Below are 20,503 nucleotides of genomic sequence, written 5' to 3'. Positions count from 1 at the left end.
GGGGGGGGGGGGGGGGGGGGGGGGGGGGGGGGGGGGGGGGGGGGGGGGGGGGGGGGGGGGGGGGGGGGGGGGGGGGGGGGGGGGGGGGGGGGCGTGTGGGTGCTCAAATAGCCGTGCATTTTAGGACTCTCGTGCATGATCGAGTCTACACATGATGATACAACATTCACTAACACATCGCTATGTGCATCCCGGCATATATAAACATGTAAAAGCTAGTAATAAGAGTTGCTGAGTATTAATACAACAAATTTCTCAAAAGTAACCAAGATTCTGCATCGAAAAGAATGGAGTTCAACTTTAGAACTCAGAGTGACAGGAAAATTGGTAGTGGCTACTCAGCTCTAAAGCCAAGAATATTCGGTCACTATGACAGAATCTTACGGATCGTGAAAACTTAATAATGATCGCTGTTGGGAAAGCAATTAATCATCAGCATGAAGTCGACAGTGAAAAATAATTCAAGAGAAATACACTATGATATCCCGTCAGCTTACAATATCTCTAGACGCCAAAACATGCTAATACCAAATTGATGATATTATTGGCATATGATCACAGTAGGTATAGTGGAGTAGGCTCACACCGGAATCCACTGTTCATTTCCATCAACTGTATCTATCTTGCCATTCGAAGTTCTTCCCCTAAAGTTTTTTCATCCCTAAGAGGTCGAAAGTAATGACTATAGATTCATAAAACAGGATTTCATTTTTTACACAACTTTACTGCCATAAAAACGTGATATAATATTTTTATCAGTTAAAATACAGTGTATACTCGTCTGTTGTTTTACAGTGACGCATAATCACTACCTCGAAAAGATACACGTTCTTTTTCTATAGGTGGTCGTAGCTCCCGGCTTAGTCACTTCAAAAGTCAAGACCATCCGTAATACCATGGAGCTCAATCTAAAGTTGCTTGGAAGTTTTAAAACAGTGTGCACTGTACCTTAGTCGTGTGAACGTTCAAATTCTGGTTGCTGACCTCCAGAGAGAAAGCAGGTGTTGCACTAATTCGTATAAACAATTTCTTTCAGAAAGCGAAAAAACTAATCAACGCAATCTATTATTGCGCACCAGTGAAAGTGGTTTGAGTTCATTTTCTAAGGCAGAAGGCATTGAAATGGATGTTTGATCACGTAACTTAACTCATTGTCAGATAAGTTCGTTCGAGTGACTAATTAAACCATAACTCGAGAATGTAAGAACGAATAGAAACTTAACCACTCACCAGAGCAAGCCTCGGTTTCCGGAAACCAACATGATCCTCCGAGTGCAATCGATCAACCTCATTACCTTCAATAAACTTCCGAGGAATCCTCTGCGGCACGAACTTAAGTGTCCTCCCGGGCTTCAACTCTGCCTCACGCGGCCAAGCTTTCTTGCTCCTTTTCAAGAACACCGAAGTCATCGAACTCTCCAGAAACAACTGAAACATGAACAGCGTGAACAAAACGAAGAACGCCAAAACGATGAACGATCTCCTTCTGAACGGAAACCACCCGTGGCGATCGCGCCGGTCGAGGTTTGATCGAAAACGGCTGACAGAGCGATCCGAGGACACATTGTCTTGCTCCTGATGCTGCTTGAGATTGCGCCTCGAAAGAGAGCGTTCTTTGGACGATAAGAAGCCGAGATCACAAGCGCCGTCGTCATCGACATGTGGAGATGAGTCCGGCACCATAAAGAATATTGTACGAAATCTTCTTCTCGATAAAAATGGCGGGAACCTACACTGGTTAGAGATGGCGAGAGTAGGAAGTTGAAGCTTGATTTTTAGAGGGAAAAGAGAGCGAGAGTAGAGCACCAAGTGGAGGGAAAGTGATTCGTTTCTTGTTTTCTTTTCTAGTTCGTTTTTTCGCCGTTCTGTTTCGCTTTTATACCCGCCTGGTAACAGGGAAAATTTCTGTTTTGAAGTCCAAGAATTTCCCTTCTGTCAAAAAAAAATTAATAAATAATAAAAAAATAAAAATAAATAAATAAATAAACAGAAATTTCTTTCGTGATCCCCAAGTCCTAATTCAGTTAATGGGATATTCGACGGTTATCAATATTATATAATAATATATATATAATCGTTTTCTGGAAAATGTCTTCCGATTTAAATCTAAAATAAATAAAACAGAATTTGTACTTTGGAAATTTAATTTATTACTTTTTTTTATTTATATACTCTACTTGTGTAGTTTAATTGACAGAGGTCATTTATTATGAAGCTAAATGAACGTAACAAGTTAAAGCAGATAGTATCAGTTAGTAAAGTGTATGGAGCATCTAGTAGTATACCAACTAAAACAATAGGCTTCTAAGGGGTGAATTGTGAGAAGCACTAGGTGGTGTGCTAGAGAGTACGATAGGCTCCTAAACGAGTGGATTGTGAGATTTTTTAGGGAGTGTAGAATGAAACATTTTTTATAAAAATATGAAAACTTCTCTCTGTTTTAAAACTGTAAAATTAACAGTAACAATAATAGCCTATGAAATTAACCCTAACAATAATAGCCTTAAGTGGATATACAAATCTTTTCAGAATATCCTACACAAATTTCATAGGACGTATAGATATGTGTTCTCCCAATAACACGATCCCAAAGGATTTGAAAATGCAATATTTTGAGTACCCTTACCTGTGGTGGGTTCTTTCTCGTGATGCGACAGGTAAAAGGAACGAGAACTAACGTCGTATGGTCTCTGCGCGCTGAGAAGCACTTTCTATTAACTATTAGGTATTGAATATAATATGTGAATGACGTGTTTAGTACGAAAATTCGATTTTTTTTTTTTTTATTTAAAGCGCAAATTTCGTGGGCTTGAGTTTTCTGACTCTATATGGGCCTTATGCGAAAGTAAGCCCAAAACGAAAATGAACCCATTGTTAATTAAGATAGTGTACCACTCACAATTGAATTTACAGTGAATTTTGAAAAATCAAAACTATTTTTTTATTTAAAATTTTAGCTTCTTTTTTTATTTTATTTTTAAATATTAATAGTTTACGAATAAACTAAATCTATCTTCCCAGAGGGACTGTGGACAGGGTTATATTCTCTGTGTATCCCTACCTCGTCCTATCTCGCCCCACTTTTTATATATAAATTTATATATATATTGTAATATTTTAAATTTATATATATGTTGTAATATTTAAATTTTTTATAAATTATGATTAACGTTATATATATATTTATTATTTGGGAGGGGGAAACCCCCAATAATTGATTTTTTTTTTTTTTTTTAAGGAATCAAATAATTTGGGTAGGTGTGTGTAAATTCCGAAAGGCCTTTTATTTGAGGGACAGCGACGTTGGAACCACAAATGAAACAGCTTTAATTCGTGTGTGAAATACCTAAATAATAAATACAAAAAAACCACATAATTTATTCATATCTTCTTCTTATTATTCTTATTATTATTATTATTATAAAATGCAATAATAAATATTAGAAAAAAAGCTTATTTTTATTTTTATTTTTATTTCCCCTCTTTTTTATTACGTAAATGGTACTCTAGTATTTAAAATAATTATTTGTGTGAGAAAAATACCAAAATTAGAAATATGGTACTACCGAACGTGGGTTGACCCGGAATTAATCTCCAAATAATATAAAAAAAAACAAAACGTGTGGAGCATTATGCAATGAGCTTTGGGAGCTGTGCGTGCGGCGTGGCTGCGCGCGCCGTCGACTTCCATTATTAACTCTCTTAATGCGCATTTGAGTTTTAGCTTAGCCTCCTAAGCCATTGTTTTTAGCCGTCTTTTCTGTGATCCTTCAAATCTTCCGTATCTCAAGGCTTGGTTTATTTTTAGCTTTTTTTCCCTAAAAAGTTATTAAATTATATATACAAATAATTCAAAGTGACCTAAAAATAACTTGACGATTATAATATACTAAGAAATCTCAAAGGATTTTTTTTAAATATTTGCCGTTTTATTATAGATTATTGATTTACTTTTCTATCCTTAATAATTACTGGAAACTTTATTATGCTTTACTCCATTATAAATAATATTTTTATTCACTTTATTAAATTATTCAGTATATAGTAAATTCTATAATTGATAAATATATACTTTTTATTTTTATTTTTTTATTACGTTCATGTATTTACTCGATACAAGTCCTTAGCAAGATTTGTATGATGCACAGAGAATCTTGTAACCAACATATGGGCCCGTCATATTTAATACAATGTATATGAAAATTATCATTATTTTCAAATATAAATATTTAAAATTCGTATTTCATAAGTTTTTAATTTTTACAGCTTCGTGAAAATATCAGAACTAAAAAAAAAAAACATTGGGAAACACATGTATTTAACAATGACAATGACATGCTTATATCTTGTCTTAAAAATAAAATAAATAAATAAGTCACCATAAAATAAATAAATTACGTATTATATTTATATTTTTTTTATTTTTTTTAATAAAACATTGAACACTTGTAAATTTATGTGTATTTTTAAATAATGTACATACTTACAGACTTTCTTTCCTTTTTTACACTATTAAATTGTCAAATAAACATTATTTTAATAAATAGATTTTTTTTTAAAAAGTTTAAAGCCGAATAAAAAATAATAATGTATTTTAAAAATAGTATAGTGGTGAAATGAATTTATGGTCTTAAATAAAAATGTATTAAATGAAATACAACTTACCTCACTTTTGTTTTTTTCATAACGAGACAAAATAAGACACAGTAACTCAACCAAATAAAATCATTGCTTGAAAAAAAAAAAATCCCCAAATCACCTTAATAGAGGTCTTCAGATTCCACGTCTGTTAGGAAAAAAACAAATATTCTTTACAAGAGTATGAAAACCTCCTCTTAATTTGAGGGGAAATCGAAAGAAAAAAGTATGAAGACAATATTTACTAGCGGTGGACTTTGATTGTTACAGTTTGTATCATAGAAAATAATGTGTTTAGGTCTTGATCTTTCGTGAAAATAACAATTTAGTCCCGAAAATTTTAAATTTATAATAATTTAATAAGTTTATGAATAATATAAATATCTTAAAGAAAACAAAAAAGGGTGTGTGAGGGAGGTAGAAAAAAAGAGGGAATAAAGCATAAGATAATAATAAGGGAATGATTAATGCTGAAATCCAAGCAGTTGGTACGCTACCAGACACCTCACGTGGAAAGATTCACTTTTGGCAATGAGTTGGAATTTGGTAACCCAATCCCATCCAAAATCCTAATCCAATTTTCACCCCTTTTTTTTTTCTTCTTTTAAATGTAATAAATAATTAATTATTTATAATTCAACCACCTTGGAGAGATCTGGCACGGGTAGCTGGATGGCCTTATTGAGGACTTTACCAAGGTATCCGATGCTTCTATGCGCACCGTTTTGGGGTTGGATCTTCGTGATTCAGTTTCATTTCTTGCCGCCGCTACTCCACGCGCCTGCTCTCACTAATTCCAATAAGTCATTATTATTATTATTATTTTCCATTTTTTATTTATTTAGTAGTGAGTCAAATTTTCAGCTAGGATCCAATTAAATAAATTATTTTCACAATTAAAAAAATTAAAAATAATATGATTATAAAAAGGGAGGGAACAATTAAAATGTTGTCTGGATCGATGTTCTCATGCATCCAAGTGCAGGAACACAAATTCAAAAGATTAAAAAAAGGAGTAATATTAAATATATAATAATAATAATAATATTAATTTAGGAATTGCCACGTCAATTCATGCGATGATTAAGAAACATTATAGTGGGTTTGAACGGCAGGTTCCTTTCTTTAGCATGTGCAATCATATGAACATGTTATAAAAGTGAGTGTGGGTTACACGCGCTAGTGAGCGCGTGTGAGGGGTAAAGTGTGGGTTTGGCCTTAACGAACTCCACTGCAGCAGTGTCCACATGTGTATGTCCAAAAAGCAAGAGAGCCCACGATGCCCAGATCGGGCATGGCTATTAATTAACCTGATTGCCCCAATCTTAACACGATCCGTCGAAATTGGTACTTTTACTTCTCTTCTACGCTCGACACGTGTCTTCCACGTCAACTCTGTGTGAAATTCCTCTCATGTTAAATCAAGTAATTAGAGCCTAAAATTACGTTAATTAATATATCACACTACTCTCCGTTTTTTTTTTTTTTTTTGGCTTTATTTGGTGTAGTTTCAATAAATATTAGATTTATTTAGTTATTTTTTCTAAAAATAATTTTTATTTTTTATTACCTTTCTAGCTTGAAACTTATTATTATAGTTTAAACCCATTTCCATAGAAATAAAAAAAATAAAAAAAAATTAATAAATCATTGACCAAATGAATTAATTTTAATTTTGTTTAAGCTATTGCCACTAAAATTTAACGCCAGAAATACAAAAATCATAATAATGTTTCAACCTTCAAATCATAGTTTTATATTAAGGTTTGAGTTCTATTACATTAAATATAATTATAGTTTCATCCTAATAATTTTTCAATATATATATAAAAAGTCTAGATGCGTCTAATAAATTCATAATTTTAAATTATATGTTTTTGTATATTTTATTAAATTTTAGTCAACTGTCGCATAAATTAAAAAAATTATTAAACAAACCATTTATTAATCACAAAATTAAAATTTTAAATATCTATTAAAATATATGCAAACATAATAGTGTATTTATCCGTTATGAATTTACGTTTAATTTTAAGTTTTGTATTGGTAAATAATACATTTTAATTTTAATTTTGCATCAACAATTTTATTTATATGCTTAAATTCTCGGTTTAAAAGTAACTTAAAAGTTAAATTTTCAAATCTATATTTTTACGTTATTTAAATTTGGAATGCAAAAAATAAATATGAATATGCATCAAATTATAATAAATTTGTGAAAGTTTAAAAAGAATATTGAATTATTGTTTTTATTACACTAGCATATTTATAAATAATAGTTACACTTATTTAGCATGAAGGATAAAATTACGAAATTGCAGTTTTAGGTGAAAAATACAGGTTTGCTTTTAATAATCAAAACATAGAATGATGAAAATAGCAATATATCTCATCTTTATACATCAAATCATCGAAACAAACACAATTAATGATACAAAATATGCCATCATAAGCTTGGTATAAATGAATTTATTTGGCTGTCACAAATAAATGTAATAAATTCCGAATATGAAAAGACTAGAATGCCCCTAGTCATCCTCCCATTTTCAAGTTAGACCGGGCTTTTTTAGTACACAAAATTAGCAGCTAAATGGCAAAATTTGTTTGATAATTCAAAATATTAGCGATGCAAGTTTCATGAAATTAAACTTACGTGTTTACAGATTAAAGAGCCTTAAATGCCTCTAATTCTTATTAATACTTTTAAAATATTGATTAAGTCACATATAACTTTATGGCCTGTTATGTTGTCACGTTCACGGTTTTAAAATATTATTTTTCTCTTCAATCGATATGAGATTTCACAATCTATTCTTCTTGGGGATCCACGGTTCTTGCTGATATCATTTGCAATAGTTCGAGCCTATTGCTAGCAGATATTGTCTGTTTTTGTTCGTTAGATTTTAAAACTCGTCTGTTAAGAAGAGATTTCCACAACTTTATAAGAAATGCTTCATTCCCCTATCCAATCGACGTGAGATCTCACAATCCATCCCATTTAGGGCCTAGCGTCCTCATTGGCACACCGCTCTATGTCTGGCTCTGATACCATTTGTAACAGACAAATTTCACTGCTAGTAGATATTGTCCACTTTGGCTCATTACGTATTGCTTCAGCTGCACAGTTTTAAAACGCGTCTGTTTGGGAGGTTTCGTAACCTTATAAGAAATGTTTCATTCCCCTCTACCATCAACGTGGGATATCGGTAACAGATACTGTTTGTTTTTGCTCGTTAGATTTTAAAACTCGTCTGTTAGGAAGAGATTTCCACAACCTTATAAGAAATGCTTCATTCCCCTATCCAATCGATGTGAGATCTCACAATCCATCCCATTTAGGGCGTAGCGTTCTAACTGGCACACCGCTCGATGTCTAGCTCTAATACCATTTGTAATAAACAAAGTTCACCACTAGTAGATATTATCCGCTTTAGTCCATTACATATCGCCCTCAGCTGCACGGTTTTAAAACGTGTCTGTTTGAAAGATGTTTCATAATCTTATAAGAAATGTTTCATTCCCCTCTAACATCGACGTGGGATCTCACAACTGAACACCATAAAAATGTATTTAATACAGATCGGGCTAATATATAATTTAGCGTTAAAAAAAAGGTTAATTTTTAATTGGGAAGATATTGCATGAGAATGGAAAGGTTTGTAAATATTATTTGGAGTAGTAATAAACGCATCGTCTTTTCCCCCTTTGCTTGTAGGAACAGAGGAATAAAGACTCTCTCTCTCTCTCTTAATTATCTTCAAATGCACGCCATTCTTAACTCATTTTTTTTTTTCTATTTTATAAAAATAAATAAATAAATAAATATTAATTTTTCTACCCACATAAATACTCACTCCCCTCAAGCCCAAACAAACATTATTCTTCGTTTTTCACCCAAATCCCTCTCCCTCTCTCTCTCTCTCTCTCTCTCTTTTATTGTTCTATTTAATCGTACCATCCCGAAGCTCTCATAAATGTCTACAGACCTCGATCTCCGACGGACTTTGTTGGAAGTCGTCCGCCGTCCGGCGATCAAGCTTCAAATTCCACGGCCGTTGTCATCAATGGCAGCCGATCACGGCGGTGTGATAATTCAGAAAGAGAGAATTGATAACATCGACGGCGGCGCTGAAGAATTATGCTGCCGCACGCCGACATCAGCAGAGAACAAGATTCCAGTGGTGCTACAATGTCCGCCGGCGCCGCGGAAACGGAAGAGACCTCCGACTTGTAGAAGAAGACTAATCGAGCTTGAATTCGTGGAGATCGTGAGTAGAGAAGAGATCGAACCGTATTTTACTTCGAGTTTCGATCACGAAAACAGAGTAAAAAAATCCGCTAAAATAAGCTTCTGCGAGTGTAAATGATCAGTAATTTCTCCAATCGCCATTGTTAATTAGCTTCTTCTTCCTCTTTTTCTTCCTCTAATTCATTTCTTTCTTCAATTAATGTAAAATTCTCTCTGAACGCTAATGTAAAACGAATTACCACACGTTACGTTCAATGTATGTAAGACGATCTTAGTTTCCGCTCAAAATTTCAGATCCGAATTCGATCAAAAACTACAATTAATTAATATTTCACAATTTCAGAAAATTGAATTTGTTCGTTTATCATTGGATCTCTCTTGAGTTTTTAGGTGCGATAAGGGAAAGAGAAACGGCGTGAAGACAGAAGAGAAGATGAGAAAGCGAAAGGGCATTTTCTGGTTGTTACGTAATTTCAAGATAAGAAGATAGTGGCTGATCTGTCTAATTTATATTAAATAATTATGAGTTATATCTCAAAATTAATTAATTAAATGTTTATTAATTACTTAAACTAATATTGCTTGCATCATCCAAAATTGTTACCCATTCCATTCTTCATATACTTATAGTATTACAAGGCGAATAAATTAGAGGAGTTTTATTTTATAGGCCGACGTGGGATTTCATCAAACACCTCCCCTCGAACAAAGTATGCCTCCGATTCTACATTTGAAGATTCTATTGACATGTCTAATTTAGAACATGACTCTGATACCATGTTAGATGAACACGACTCTCCACAATGGTATATAATATTGTCCATTTTGAGCTCTCATGACTTTGTTTTATGTATCCTAAAATATACTATTCTTTGATTATAAATCCATGATCATTCCTATGATTTTCAAGTCAGCAATTAATAATAATAATAATAAATAATAATATATAATTTTTAAAAAAATTTATTTTACTTTATGTATATTGTTTCTCTTTCATATCTCTTAGATAGTGAGATCCCATCTAGAGGATCTGGTGGAAGAGTAAAAAGAGAGGCAGCTTGCATGCAATAAGGTCTTCGGGCAACGGAAGAGAGTGCCAAATTACGAAAATATCCTTCTATAGTTTCAATTAATTGTAAAAATTCAATTTAATTTTTTTTAGTTAATTTTTGCTAAATATTAATAAAGTATTTTATAATTATTTATTGCTTCTAAAACATCCCTTCTTACCCAAAGGACAACGTAAATTCCTTTTTCTTTAATTTTAAAATCAAAATTGTTTAGAATAGTCAAAACGACAGCGGGCGAGAGGGAACTGTTCAAGCAAGAAATAATTTATGTCCCAAATTACCTTTTTACCCTTTTTTTTTGTAATTGAAATTGAGTGGATAATTAGAGAACACGATATATTCGTGTATTCTTTTTCAATTTCAATCACAAGAAATTGAACGAAAAAAACCAAAAGGAACAAAAAGGACAGCATGCTCGTCTTGTTACGTGTCACAATTACATTTACTCGTCTTCGATATTAAATTTTTTTAAATATCGACAAAAAGAAAAAAAAAACTATATTAATATGAAAGATCTACCATGAAAACAAAGTAAAAGATTTGAAACAAATATATGACCGTCACGAAATTAACAAAATTACGATCAATCATTCGTTAAGTCAAAGAGAGTAAACAATTCACTTCACAACACATAAGACTAAATTATTGGGTTGATTGACGAGTTAACGATGATATCAAAATTATCAAAATTAGGTGTTGTGAATTCGAACTCCAACATTAGTATATTCTTTCCGATTAATATCATTTTCACGTGTTTGTTAATTTAATTTTTTTATTAAAAATAAAATAATATTTTGGAAATTAGGGAAAGAAATTCCATATGTAACATACAAGCTTGGGTATAATAATTATATATGAAAGGAATGATTAAAAATTGAAAAAAGGGTTTGAGGAATGTTCAGTCAATAGCTTCATTTTGACGTGTGATAACTTGGAGAGGATAATGAGTTATAGAGTAAATGAAGAACAATTTGACTCAAATAGTAAACAAATTGTTCCATAAATTACGACTTATTATTTTTAACATATCATACAAATTTTGGTCGAAAATTATGACATAAAAACAGTATAGAATCGATTGAAATTTTCATTTTAGGTCAGAATTTGATCGTTCCATATTTTAATTTTCGTTCAAAATTTTAAAGATTTTTACTTCAATTTAACGTCATTTTATAGAATTTATATACATAAATATATTTAAATGGCATTAATTATTATAGATATTTTAATTTTCCTTTTAATTAATGTGCTGGTTTGAAAAGGTACTAATAATGGTAATTAACTGTTTTACTGAAAGAGAAAAAAAAAATGTTTGGTAAAGAGTTACGCTATCGCCATGCAAAATTGTGATGTTCAAGTGATTCTGAAGGCAGCCTCGCCAATGAGAATTTTATGTGTTTTTTTCGCACAGAAAGGACAGATTGGAGGATTAATTTTCTCCTTTTTATTTATTTTTTATTTTTTTGTCTCTCTTTTTCATTATTTGTTTGGATTCTGAATAACTCTCTCTCTTTATCATTACCTTCAATAATTTAATATTGAAGTAGTGACAGAACTATAGGCCCAAATTTTATGGAAAATGTTCCAATATTATTCCAATTCACAAAATTTCAAACAAATTGTTATTTTACTCTTTTTTTAATTTAGTAAAATATTCTTTTTATTCAATTATCACTGTACACTAGAAATTACAGCAAGGATGAAAGTCCCACATCGGCTAATTTAGGGAATCATCATGAGTTTATAATGAATGAATACTCTCTACATTGGTATGAGCCATTTTGAGAAAGTCCAAAGCAAAGTCGTTCAAAGTGGACAATATTATACCGTTGTGGAAAATCGTGTTCTTCCTATTCTTCGAGACCTAATACGATTCCGGAAAAGTAAGAAGGAGATGAATGAAAGATGTAAACATGGGGCAAAAAAAGTGGTCTAAAACGTGATGTTAAAGCTTGCTAATAATGTCAGCAAAACCCTATCTTTTTACTTATTTATGATCCGATCCAAAGCAAAAATAAATAAATAATATTAATTATTCCTTTTTTTTTTCTTTTTAATCTTCCTCATCACGTATGTTTATATTTTAAAAAAGCTTAATTTGTTGAGGAAGGAACTGAAAACCAAGCTGGAAAAGAAAATGACAAAAGGAAAAAAAAAACATATGAATCTCTGTGTTTTTCCTGTTCTTCTTTCTCGATTTTTATTATTTATTATAATTTGTTTTGGTCTTCTCTGCCATTTCAATCATTTCCTCATTTGGTCTATTATAACTTTTTTTTTTTTTGGATTATTTGATCTCAGGGTTACCTTATAATTGTTGTATTTTTTTTTAAAATAATTGCTGTCATAAGTAATTTTATTGGTAAATTTTAATTTTAAAATCAGAAAAACATGTTATAATGTTTGGTTGTGATTTTGTTAATAGTGACTTATTTTATATTGATGTTAATATTTACATTTATTTATTATAAGAGAACTGTTTACAAATTTGTATGATTTAAATTGTAATTAATTTTGTTAATCTAATCTATTTGATAAGAGTTTAATTAAAAGAGAAAAAAAAAATAGAGATGTTTTTTTTAACTAGTAATTATCTATAATGCATTAATATAAAAAGATACTTCGATATATATATATTGAAAATTAAAATTCGTTAAAAATTAATATTCAGTATAATTTATATAATCGTATTATTAAATTGTTAGATTTGCTATGTTTTATATTGAAGGATTATGAGGGCTGTGATAACTTTAGCCCACTAGGTGAGTGGGCTAAGGCCCCAAAATGGGCCCATAATTCGGGCCCATTAACAGGTCATCATTCTACCATTTTTCTTTTTTCGTTTTCTCATACTTGAAAATAAATTCATTTCCTAAAAACATATATTTAAAAAAATCAACTAAATTCAATTAATCCATATCACCATCTCACCATTTAATGTTATTTTATTTTATTGAAGGGTTTGATGATTAAGAACCAAATTGAACCATAAATTCAACCAGTTGAATGATTGGAGTAAAGATTTTTTGGGCTAAAATATTTATACAAACCATCGAGTACTCAAATTTGCTTTCGGTTCTCAAGTCAAATGTTGATGACTAATAAATACGTGTACGCGAAATTACGTGAATAAATACTTGAACGGATGTTGATTCAATTGTGAGACTTTAGGCTTTGTTGAACGGATGCGTGCATCTATCTTAATTGTTTGAGTTATCTATTTGGTTAGCATGATTACCGAAAAATTCTCATGATTAACACGATTATCAAAAATAGACTTATGATTAGGACGGTTACGGAAAAATAAAGACGTGCACTACCATAACTCCAAATTTGACGTGCTTTCAAATTAGAGCATAAATAATGTATGAGATGATGGTCTTGATTTGGTGGTGTTGACTGTGAGATACGACGTCGTATCATACAGGATATGATATATTCCCATAAGGACTAAGAAGGGATTAATTGAATATGAAAAAAATTATTCATCGGGACTGAGAGATTAATAAAGGACAAAAATTTAAATTAAATAAAATAAATAAATAAATTAAATAAAAAGCCCCATAATCCTTGGGATTTTCCCAATTAATCACGTGAACTGGGTTTTTTTTTTTTTTTTTAATTAATTTTGAAACTATTTTTTAATTTAAAAAATAGATTATAAAATGAGAGTGATGAAGAGTTGGAAAATTGGAGAGAGGGGTCCTGAAAGCACCTTATCCTTTGAAATTTGTAGAGATAGAAAGAGAAATGGAATTCACAGAGAAGGAAGAAGGTTTGGTGAAGGAATCATGGGATGTTTTGAACAAGGATTTGCCTCTCTACAGCCTTCATTTCTTCACTCAGTAAGTATTTTACCTTTTTTTTTATTTTTTTATTTTTTTATTTAGTTATGGTGTTTCTTTTGTTTATTATTTTTACTGTAATAATGGAAGGATATTGGAGATAGCTCCAGCAGCAAAGGGCATGTTTTCTTTCTTAAGGGATTCTGAACAGATTCCTCAGAACAATCCTAAGCTTAAGGCTCATGCACTCAAGGTTTTCAAGATGGTGAGTTTTATTTATTTATTTTTTTTTTTAATTTTTCGCACAAATTCATGAGATGAAAATTGAGATTTAGAACGATGTGGCTGTGTGAGTTGGAATGAAATTTTGGACTTGTAATTGTCGCGCCCATCTTGGGTCACAGTTTTGGTCCGAATTCTAATAGATTTCTACTCGAAAGTTAATTTTCAGGTGGAACTATTGTTAGTAAAATTAAAACATAATTTCACAAACGGAGTTTAAGTTTGGTTTCATAACTCCGAACCATATACAAAATCTAAGCTCAACTCAACCAAATGCTTCTTCGATGTAAGATGATTAATGTTGAAACCACTAAATTAAATTTTTGGTGATGCAAACATTTGAAGTGAGTTGAAATGTTGTTGGATTGTAAACTAAAAGAAAAAGATGAAAAAATTGCAGACATGTGAAGCAGCCATTCAGCTGCGAGAGAAGGGGGAAGTGGTGGTCTCTGAGACTACCCTACAATATTTGGGCTCTGTCCACCTTCGTAATGGAGTCATTGATCCACATTTTGAGGTAACCTTTCAAATCACTTAATTTTGTATAATTTTTTTTAAAAAATGGGTCACTCAAAATCTAAATTTAAAAATTTAAGGACCTATTAGATAATTATTTAAAGTTTAGGAACCGAACAACTCTAATTTCAATAATTGAATGGTGACTGAATCTAAAAAATGTAATGTCGAGACATTTAGGTGGTGAAAGAGGCATTGCTGCGCACGGTGAAGAAAGGAATGGGAGAGCAATGGAGCGAGGAAATGGGCAATGCCTGGACCCGGGCTTACGACCAATTGGCTTCAGCAATCAAAGCTGAAATGAAATAATAATAATAATAATAATAATAAAAAAGACTATTTCAGCTGAGTTTTGAATTTGCTTTATTTGTTTTGGCGATATTGGCAATGAGGCTCAAAACTCATAATCTTGTGTCTTTTTAATTATACTTGCTGCCATTTCATTCCATTGGAATTGTCATATTTGAACTGTTGATTGCATATCTTAGTTCGTTAAAATTTTAACTTCTTGTTCACAAATTTGAACTCGATCTCAAAGGAAAGAGTTCATATAATTTTCATGAATATTTTAACGCTACGAGCATTAGGCGAGTACTAGGACGGAAGCATTGGGAACTAATAAATTGAAACGACATTTGCTTTTATTTACGTAAAAAAAATGATGAATCGATCATGCAATGTGGCATTCCAATTATACAGCGCAAGATAATAATGTTACATATATAATCAGAGAACAACAAAGAGGCACCTACCGGACGCTGCTAAATCTCACGGCTTCACCATCTGTGTTATAAGAAATAAAGGACTTACCAACATGGCTACCTCCCTCCAATCGGATTGAAGGAGCTCCACACCTAACTGAATTACCTGTTTCTGCCTTTTCCTTTCTTTCTACAATATCGAGTATGCCCGGATGACTTCGGCGATCGGTGCTCGACACAGTGGGCACTTGCCACCACCTCGGACCAACTCATTGGCACATTTTGAACAAGTACACATATGTCCGCATCTGCAGTAAGAATTCCATTTAACAGTTGGTATATTCAGTCTATTCCGCATAATTCAATTGGTTAAGATATATATTATCAGCTCAGACGTAGGAGATTAGAATTAAAGTTAAGAGTCAGAAGGCATACCTGTAGAGGAGAGAGTCGATATGGCTGTCACAGCAGACGCAACACGTCCCCTTCCTCACGTGACACCATTTGGAACCATCTTCTGATGTCTCAGTGGCTAGACCTACGTTGGGAGGCAATTCGTTTTGAGGCGTTTCTCTTCAACATACAGGAGCAATACATTGCATTAAAATGTAAACTGACCTTTTTCACCAGCAGATCTGTTTAATGCTGCAGAGACTTCTTGTCTAACAGATCGCTGCAACTCTAGCTGCATGTCCATGCAAGCCTCCAACATTCTCTGCATGTGAGTCATGCCATGTTGAAGTCTTGCCATGTCTGCTCTCAGATCGTTTATAATCTCCCATTCCTGCTAAAATCAGTAACGAATCGTTTATAATCTGTATTCTGAAATAAACAGCTTCAAGGCAGGAAAGTTTCACAAACGAATATCAGATTTGGTAGAAGAACAATGCTTCTCGGTTAAAGATCAACTGGAAGCAATTTTTTTGGATAAGAGAAAAACTGGAAGAAACTAAAATGAGACTTGGCTAATGGATTTGGTTTGGGTATCTCTTGCAAGCTTTGCGACCCTTGAAGCTCACTTAGAGTAGAGTACTAGTTCAATAAAGCTTCAACTATTTCTTCACCTAGTAAGAGTGTGTGTTTGTGTGCTGAGAGAGAGAGAGGTAACGCAATTACTTCCAAGATCAATTTTCTACAGTTTCCTGGGTCATTGAATAAATGAATTCCCTCCCCCATAACAAATGGAGCCATGTTAGCCTCCTTTATAGACATTGCCAAATCTAACTCCAGGATAAGAATTAAAAAGAAGCAGCAGCTCACCATTTCTGAACGATTCATGGTATGACGAGACCAGCTGGTATGATGCAGGTCATGGTGCCAGAGTGGTTGAGGTGGAGGAACTGGTGGAGATGGAAGCACCAGAGAGGGTCTATTTACAGCATCATTTTGTACGTCACTCTGTTCATCCCTCTGTTGGTCCTGATCCTGTGGTGAAGTAGGAGCTGGTGAAGGCAAAGTTCTATGCAAATCCCAATCTATGGGAGCACGACCTTGCCTATCCACATATGATTGTATTAATTGGTCCAAACTTTCACGGAAACCACTCCGAAGAAGGTTAGAAACACTTCTCCTACAAAAAAGATAAACACCAAATGCATAAATACGTCTACGCCTGCAAATATGAATAATAACAATTATGAGAATGATTACCACCTGCTTAAGAGTTCTCTAAGTTCCATACTATAAACGTTATCATCATCAGGTGGGTGAAACCTGTTGGACCGTCGCACTGGAACAGACCGACGATTTCTAAAAGGAGCAGAGGGCCCCTCCGACCAATTTCCAGCAGCTTCTCGAGTGCCTCTCTCATGCCAAACTGCAGCAGGTTCAGCTGGATGAACTTCTCTTCTTTCTGCATTTCCCTGTGTACTGGGTGGTGACCAATCATTAGATGAATTCGCCTGCCAATTTGCTGTCACATCCTCAGCATTATCATCTCTCCACTCAGTGAGTGGGCCAAAAGTTGTCCGTTGCCAGTTTCTTCTACCATCCTCAGAAATTTGTTCGTGCCAGTCCCCATCTTGATTCATATTCTCTACCTCTGAGTTGCTTTCCATGTTTTCAATTTGATCGGGCAACCGATTGGATTCAGCTACCTGACTCTCAGGCTGTGATTGTACATATTCTTGCTGGACGTTCTGTGAACCATTCGTTCGACCTCGATCATTTCTAGAATCATTCATGTCACTGTTAGTTGCATTATCAGATTGGTTGTCTGCTTGACCACGAACAATATTTTCCAATCTAGAGCGGAATCCCTCCCTGAGTGATATATATATATATACACACACACATAAAAACTATTATCATTTCCCAAATAATAATAATCTCGACAAACTTAGCATGAATCATAAATCAGAAAACGAAAATCTGGAAACGTGAAGGTCCTTTTGACATGATTCAAGGCTCACAGGACATTTCAGAAAAATAACCGAGATTAAAAATATATTATGACAATGCTTAGAATACACATAAATACCTATTTTCACAAGATATAGTAAACACAAAAGGAAACGAAATGAATCATCCTCACGACACAACATACCTTAAACCAGAAACAGTATGTCGCTGCTGTAACTGAACTAATTCACTTGCTGCCATAGAAGGAGGCCGCTCCTCTTCAACAGTTCTTTCATTTCTCAAAAATCTACCTCGAAGTAATGACTGGGGAAATATAAAGGATTAGTGCTCATATAATAGCTGTGAGTGCAAATAAAATCTAATGGAACAATGAGATGTGGAAGAGATAAATATAAAGCATAACTAAAAATGATCATCAAGATTGTGATGTAATTGAAATACCCACATTTGGGGTCGCTCCCAAGTCTTAAAGGGCTTTACATTCAAATGAAGCAGGGTGCAGAATAATTTAACAGTCAAACTCAAAATCCAATCAATTTTAGTTTTAACCATAAATGAACTAGGACATTGAAAGGTAGAATAAACAAAACAACATTCACACTTGGCAGCTGACCTGGATTCGGTTGCGATGAGCAAAGTCAGAAACAGCTCGATGCTCCAAAAGCCCTTGAAGTTCACCCTGTCTTTCCCTTTCTATTCTTACAAGTAAATCAAGTACTGCTTGTCTTCCTCGCAACCTTAACAAGTCTCTGCGAATGTGTTCATTTTGGCCTTCATCCTGGTCAGCAACCAATTCATCACGGCCTCTATCAACTCGAGCACCACGTCCAGTCCCTCGATCTTCTCTCCTTTCACCACGACTTCCTCTTTGTTGACTGGTCATTTGCACCCATTCCCTAACAATCCTAACTCGCTCACGTTCTGTTTCCCCAAGCCATTCAGCTCTGGATCTTGTGCTCCTCTCAGAAACATTAGGTGATGGATCAGTAATTCCACTCTCCATCCATCCCCGTACTATTTGCCTCACTCTCTCCCTCTCAACTTCGCCAAGATCAGGAGATTGCTCTCTGGTAGAACCATTGTTTTCATTCCTCACATGCTGCGGTGCAATTTGATCGTGATTCCATGCCCCAAAATCATTTTCACTCTCACTTGCATCAACCACGCTTCCCTGATTCTCACTCTCCCGACTATCAGACATATTTGTACTGGACATAGTGGTAGAAGAATCAACACTTGTTTGCTGCCTCAACCTTTCCCTCACCCTCCCACGAGCCCGATTTATCATATGGTCATCCTCCAGCTCCCTCCACATCTGTAATATTGCTGAAGCTTGTGTACATGGAGTCTCAACGGCAGTCTGCTGTCTTGAAGTTGGAGATTGGGACTCCCTTAAAAATGATGAATCAAGCGTTGAAACGGTATGCATTCTTGCAAGTGCCATCAACTCAGATTCACGATTTCTCCTCTCAATTGTCGTTATCATTTCCTGTGCCTGCCGAGCAGCCCAGCGGCTCAAAATTCGGGAGTGACGACGGCGTGCAGCTGAAGACTCAGCTAAATCATCATCCTCGAGATCAGATCGCCTTCTCCTCCGTAGAAGCTGATCACCTTCTTCTTCCTCAACTTCTTGATTGGCAGCAGAACTACACGACGCAAATGGAATACATTCATCCAGATGCCCGCGCATTAACTCCTCAAGTCCACGCTCTAATTCCACTCGAGCATCACTAGAATCAGGCTTCTGTTGCAGCGATTGGAAATCTGTCATCCTCTGCGATCTCTTACCCTAATGCCAGCATCTGGCACAAAACAACGCCCCAAACAAAACCTTCGACCTTCTATCAACAATAACAAGACCATTAACCCTTATCCTTTCCTCCCAGAACTAAAAAAATCACATGTTTGAATTACTCCACAACACAAACCATCCGTAACAATATTTTCAAACCCAATAAAGGTATAACATCTAAACAATCGGATTGAAACCCAAAGGGCTCCACAACAAACCACCTGATAAAAATAGAATCCGAAGAATCAATCATCAAAACTGAAATTGAAACGAAGATCCGACGAGAACATTGCACACCCAGGAGTAAATTAGATCAGTTTGAAATCATGAACAGTCAAATAAGAAAGAAAACAAACGGAAGACAAAAGACGATGGGATTAAAACGAGAAATTAAGATTAAACGAGTAGGAATGATGAGATTCACTGGCAATTACGTACCTCTGAAGCTCTCAGCGCGTCTATTTCCTGACCAATCATGAGAAACAAAACCCTAAATTCCCCCTCACAAAGAGAAAACACAAACTGAAAATGGCGAAAGAATTACACAGAGAAGTTGTACAAGGAGAGGCAGAGAGAAAAAGAGAGATCAAATGGGAGAATGATCACCAAATTTATAAATTTGCTTGAGAGAGAGAGAGTTTTTTAGAGAGAGAAATGCTCGTAGCGAGCGAGCGAGGGGGAGAGAGACAGAGAGATCTTCGTTCTGAATTTCTCACTATTTTTTGTGTTTTTTTTTATTTTCTTTTCTTTTCTGTTTCGTATTTTGTGAGACCGAGGAGAGGGGGCTCCGGGGAGGAGAGCAGAAACCGCCGACCTACCAAGAATTGACACGTCATTTTTTAATTTTCGTGTTTTTTTATATTAATTCATCGCATCTAAACATAATTCTTTCTTTTAATAAAATAATTGATGACTTCTTTTAATTTGCTTTATCCAAACTATATAATATATACCCAAAAATTCCCTTCCAATGCTTTTGAATAATCTTTTACACCTATTTTATTATGAAATTAAAAATTCTCTAAATATTTTGAATTTTTAAATTTTTAAATAAATATATTTTAAACTATTCTAAGTCACAAAATCTATATCTTTTTTAACCTCCATTA

General features: G+C 33.9%; 4 protein-coding genes across 8 annotated transcripts in view; 2 read left to right on the top strand and 2 right to left on the bottom strand.

Moving 5' to 3' along the window:
- LOC111458257 overlaps positions 1–1,791 on the bottom strand; it is a 10,086-nt gene extending 8,295 nt beyond the window's left edge. For both annotated transcript variants that reach the window (XM_023100778.1, XM_023100779.1), the window contains exon 1: positions 1,231–1,791. In XM_023100778.1, the coding sequence (XP_022956546.1) occupies positions 1,231–1,683 (453 nt within the window). In that variant the 5' untranslated portion in view covers positions 1,684–1,791. The remainder of the gene's footprint in view (positions 1–1,230) is intronic.
- Positions 1,792–8,505: 6,714 nt separating this feature from the next.
- On the top strand, positions 8,506–9,166 carry LOC111458554 (cyclin-dependent protein kinase inhibitor SMR1-like). Its single transcript, XM_023101300.1, has one exon. The coding sequence runs from the start codon at positions 8,613–8,615 to the stop codon at positions 9,003–9,005; it is 393 nt and encodes a 130-aa protein (XP_022957068.1). The 5' UTR covers positions 8,506–8,612; the 3' UTR covers positions 9,006–9,166.
- Positions 9,167–13,624: 4,458 nt separating this feature from the next.
- LOC111458415 (non-symbiotic hemoglobin 2) lies at positions 13,625–15,041 on the top strand. Its single transcript, XM_023101071.1, has 4 exons — positions 13,625–13,802; positions 13,893–14,007; positions 14,425–14,541; positions 14,721–15,041. The coding sequence occupies exons 1-4, from the start codon at positions 13,708–13,710 to the stop codon at positions 14,847–14,849; spliced, it is 456 nt and encodes a 151-aa protein (XP_022956839.1). The 5' UTR covers positions 13,625–13,707; the 3' UTR covers positions 14,850–15,041.
- A 115-nt stretch (positions 15,042–15,156) lies between these two features.
- On the bottom strand, positions 15,157–20,137 carry LOC111458414. Of its 4 annotated transcripts, none has more exons than XM_023101068.1 (8): positions 19,833–20,137; positions 18,216–19,652; positions 17,787–17,905; positions 16,895–17,503; positions 16,502–16,811; positions 15,860–16,028; positions 15,677–15,779; positions 15,157–15,549 (listed from the first exon to the last, which is right to left on the bottom strand). In XM_023101068.1, the coding sequence occupies exons 2-8, from the start codon at positions 19,371–19,373 to the stop codon at positions 15,432–15,434; spliced, it is 2,586 nt and encodes an 861-aa protein (XP_022956836.1). In that variant the 5' UTR covers positions 19,374–19,652; positions 19,833–20,137; the 3' UTR covers positions 15,157–15,431. The 4 variants fall into 4 exon arrangements, with proteins under 4 accessions (XP_022956836.1, XP_022956835.1, XP_022956838.1 ...); XM_023101067.1 differs by having other exon boundaries at positions 18,216–19,615; XM_023101070.1 differs by having other exon boundaries at positions 15,860–16,025; positions 18,216–19,615.
- Between the last annotated feature and the right edge of the window lie 366 nt (positions 20,138–20,503).

This window comes from Cucurbita moschata, unplaced genomic scaffold (genome assembly GCF_002738365.1).
Source record: "Cucurbita moschata cultivar Rifu unplaced genomic scaffold, Cmos_1.0 Cmo_Scf00021, whole genome shotgun sequence".
NCBI classification, from domain to species: Eukaryota; Viridiplantae; Streptophyta; class Magnoliopsida; order Cucurbitales; family Cucurbitaceae; genus Cucurbita; species Cucurbita moschata.
This window is presented reverse-complemented; position numbering and strand designations above follow the sequence as displayed.

What these genes read in the sequence shown, in the direction of transcription:
- LOC111458554 (XM_023101300.1), top strand. Translation starts at nt 8,613, where the DNA reads ATGTCTACAGACCTCGATCTCCGACGGACTTTGTTGGAAGTCGTCCGC.
- LOC111458415 (XM_023101071.1), top strand. Translation starts at nt 13,708, where the DNA reads ATGGAATTCACAGAGAAGGAAGAAGGTTTGGTGAAGGAATCATGGGAT. An exon ending in AGCCTTCATTTCTTCACTCA is followed by an intron (nt 13,803 to 13,892) that starts GTAAGTATTTTA and finishes TAATAATGGAAG; the next exon opens with GATATTGGAGATAGCTCCAG. An exon ending in TCATTGATCCACATTTTGAG is followed by an intron (nt 14,542 to 14,720) that starts GTAACCTTTCAA and finishes CGAGACATTTAG; the next exon opens with GTGGTGAAAGAGGCATTGCT.
- LOC111458414 (XM_023101068.1), bottom strand. Translation starts at nt 19,373, where the DNA reads ATGACAGATTTCCAATCGCTGCAACAGAAGCCTGATTCTAGTGATGCT. An exon ending in CTCATCGCAACCGAATCCAG is followed by an intron (nt 17,906 to 18,215) that starts GTCAGCTGCCAA and finishes ATATTTCCCCAG; the next exon opens with TCATTACTTCGAGGTAGATT. An exon ending in ATCGACTCTCTCCTCTACAG is followed by an intron (nt 15,550 to 15,676) that starts GTATGCCTTCTG and finishes TTCTTACTGCAG; the next exon opens with ATGCGGACATATGTGTACTT.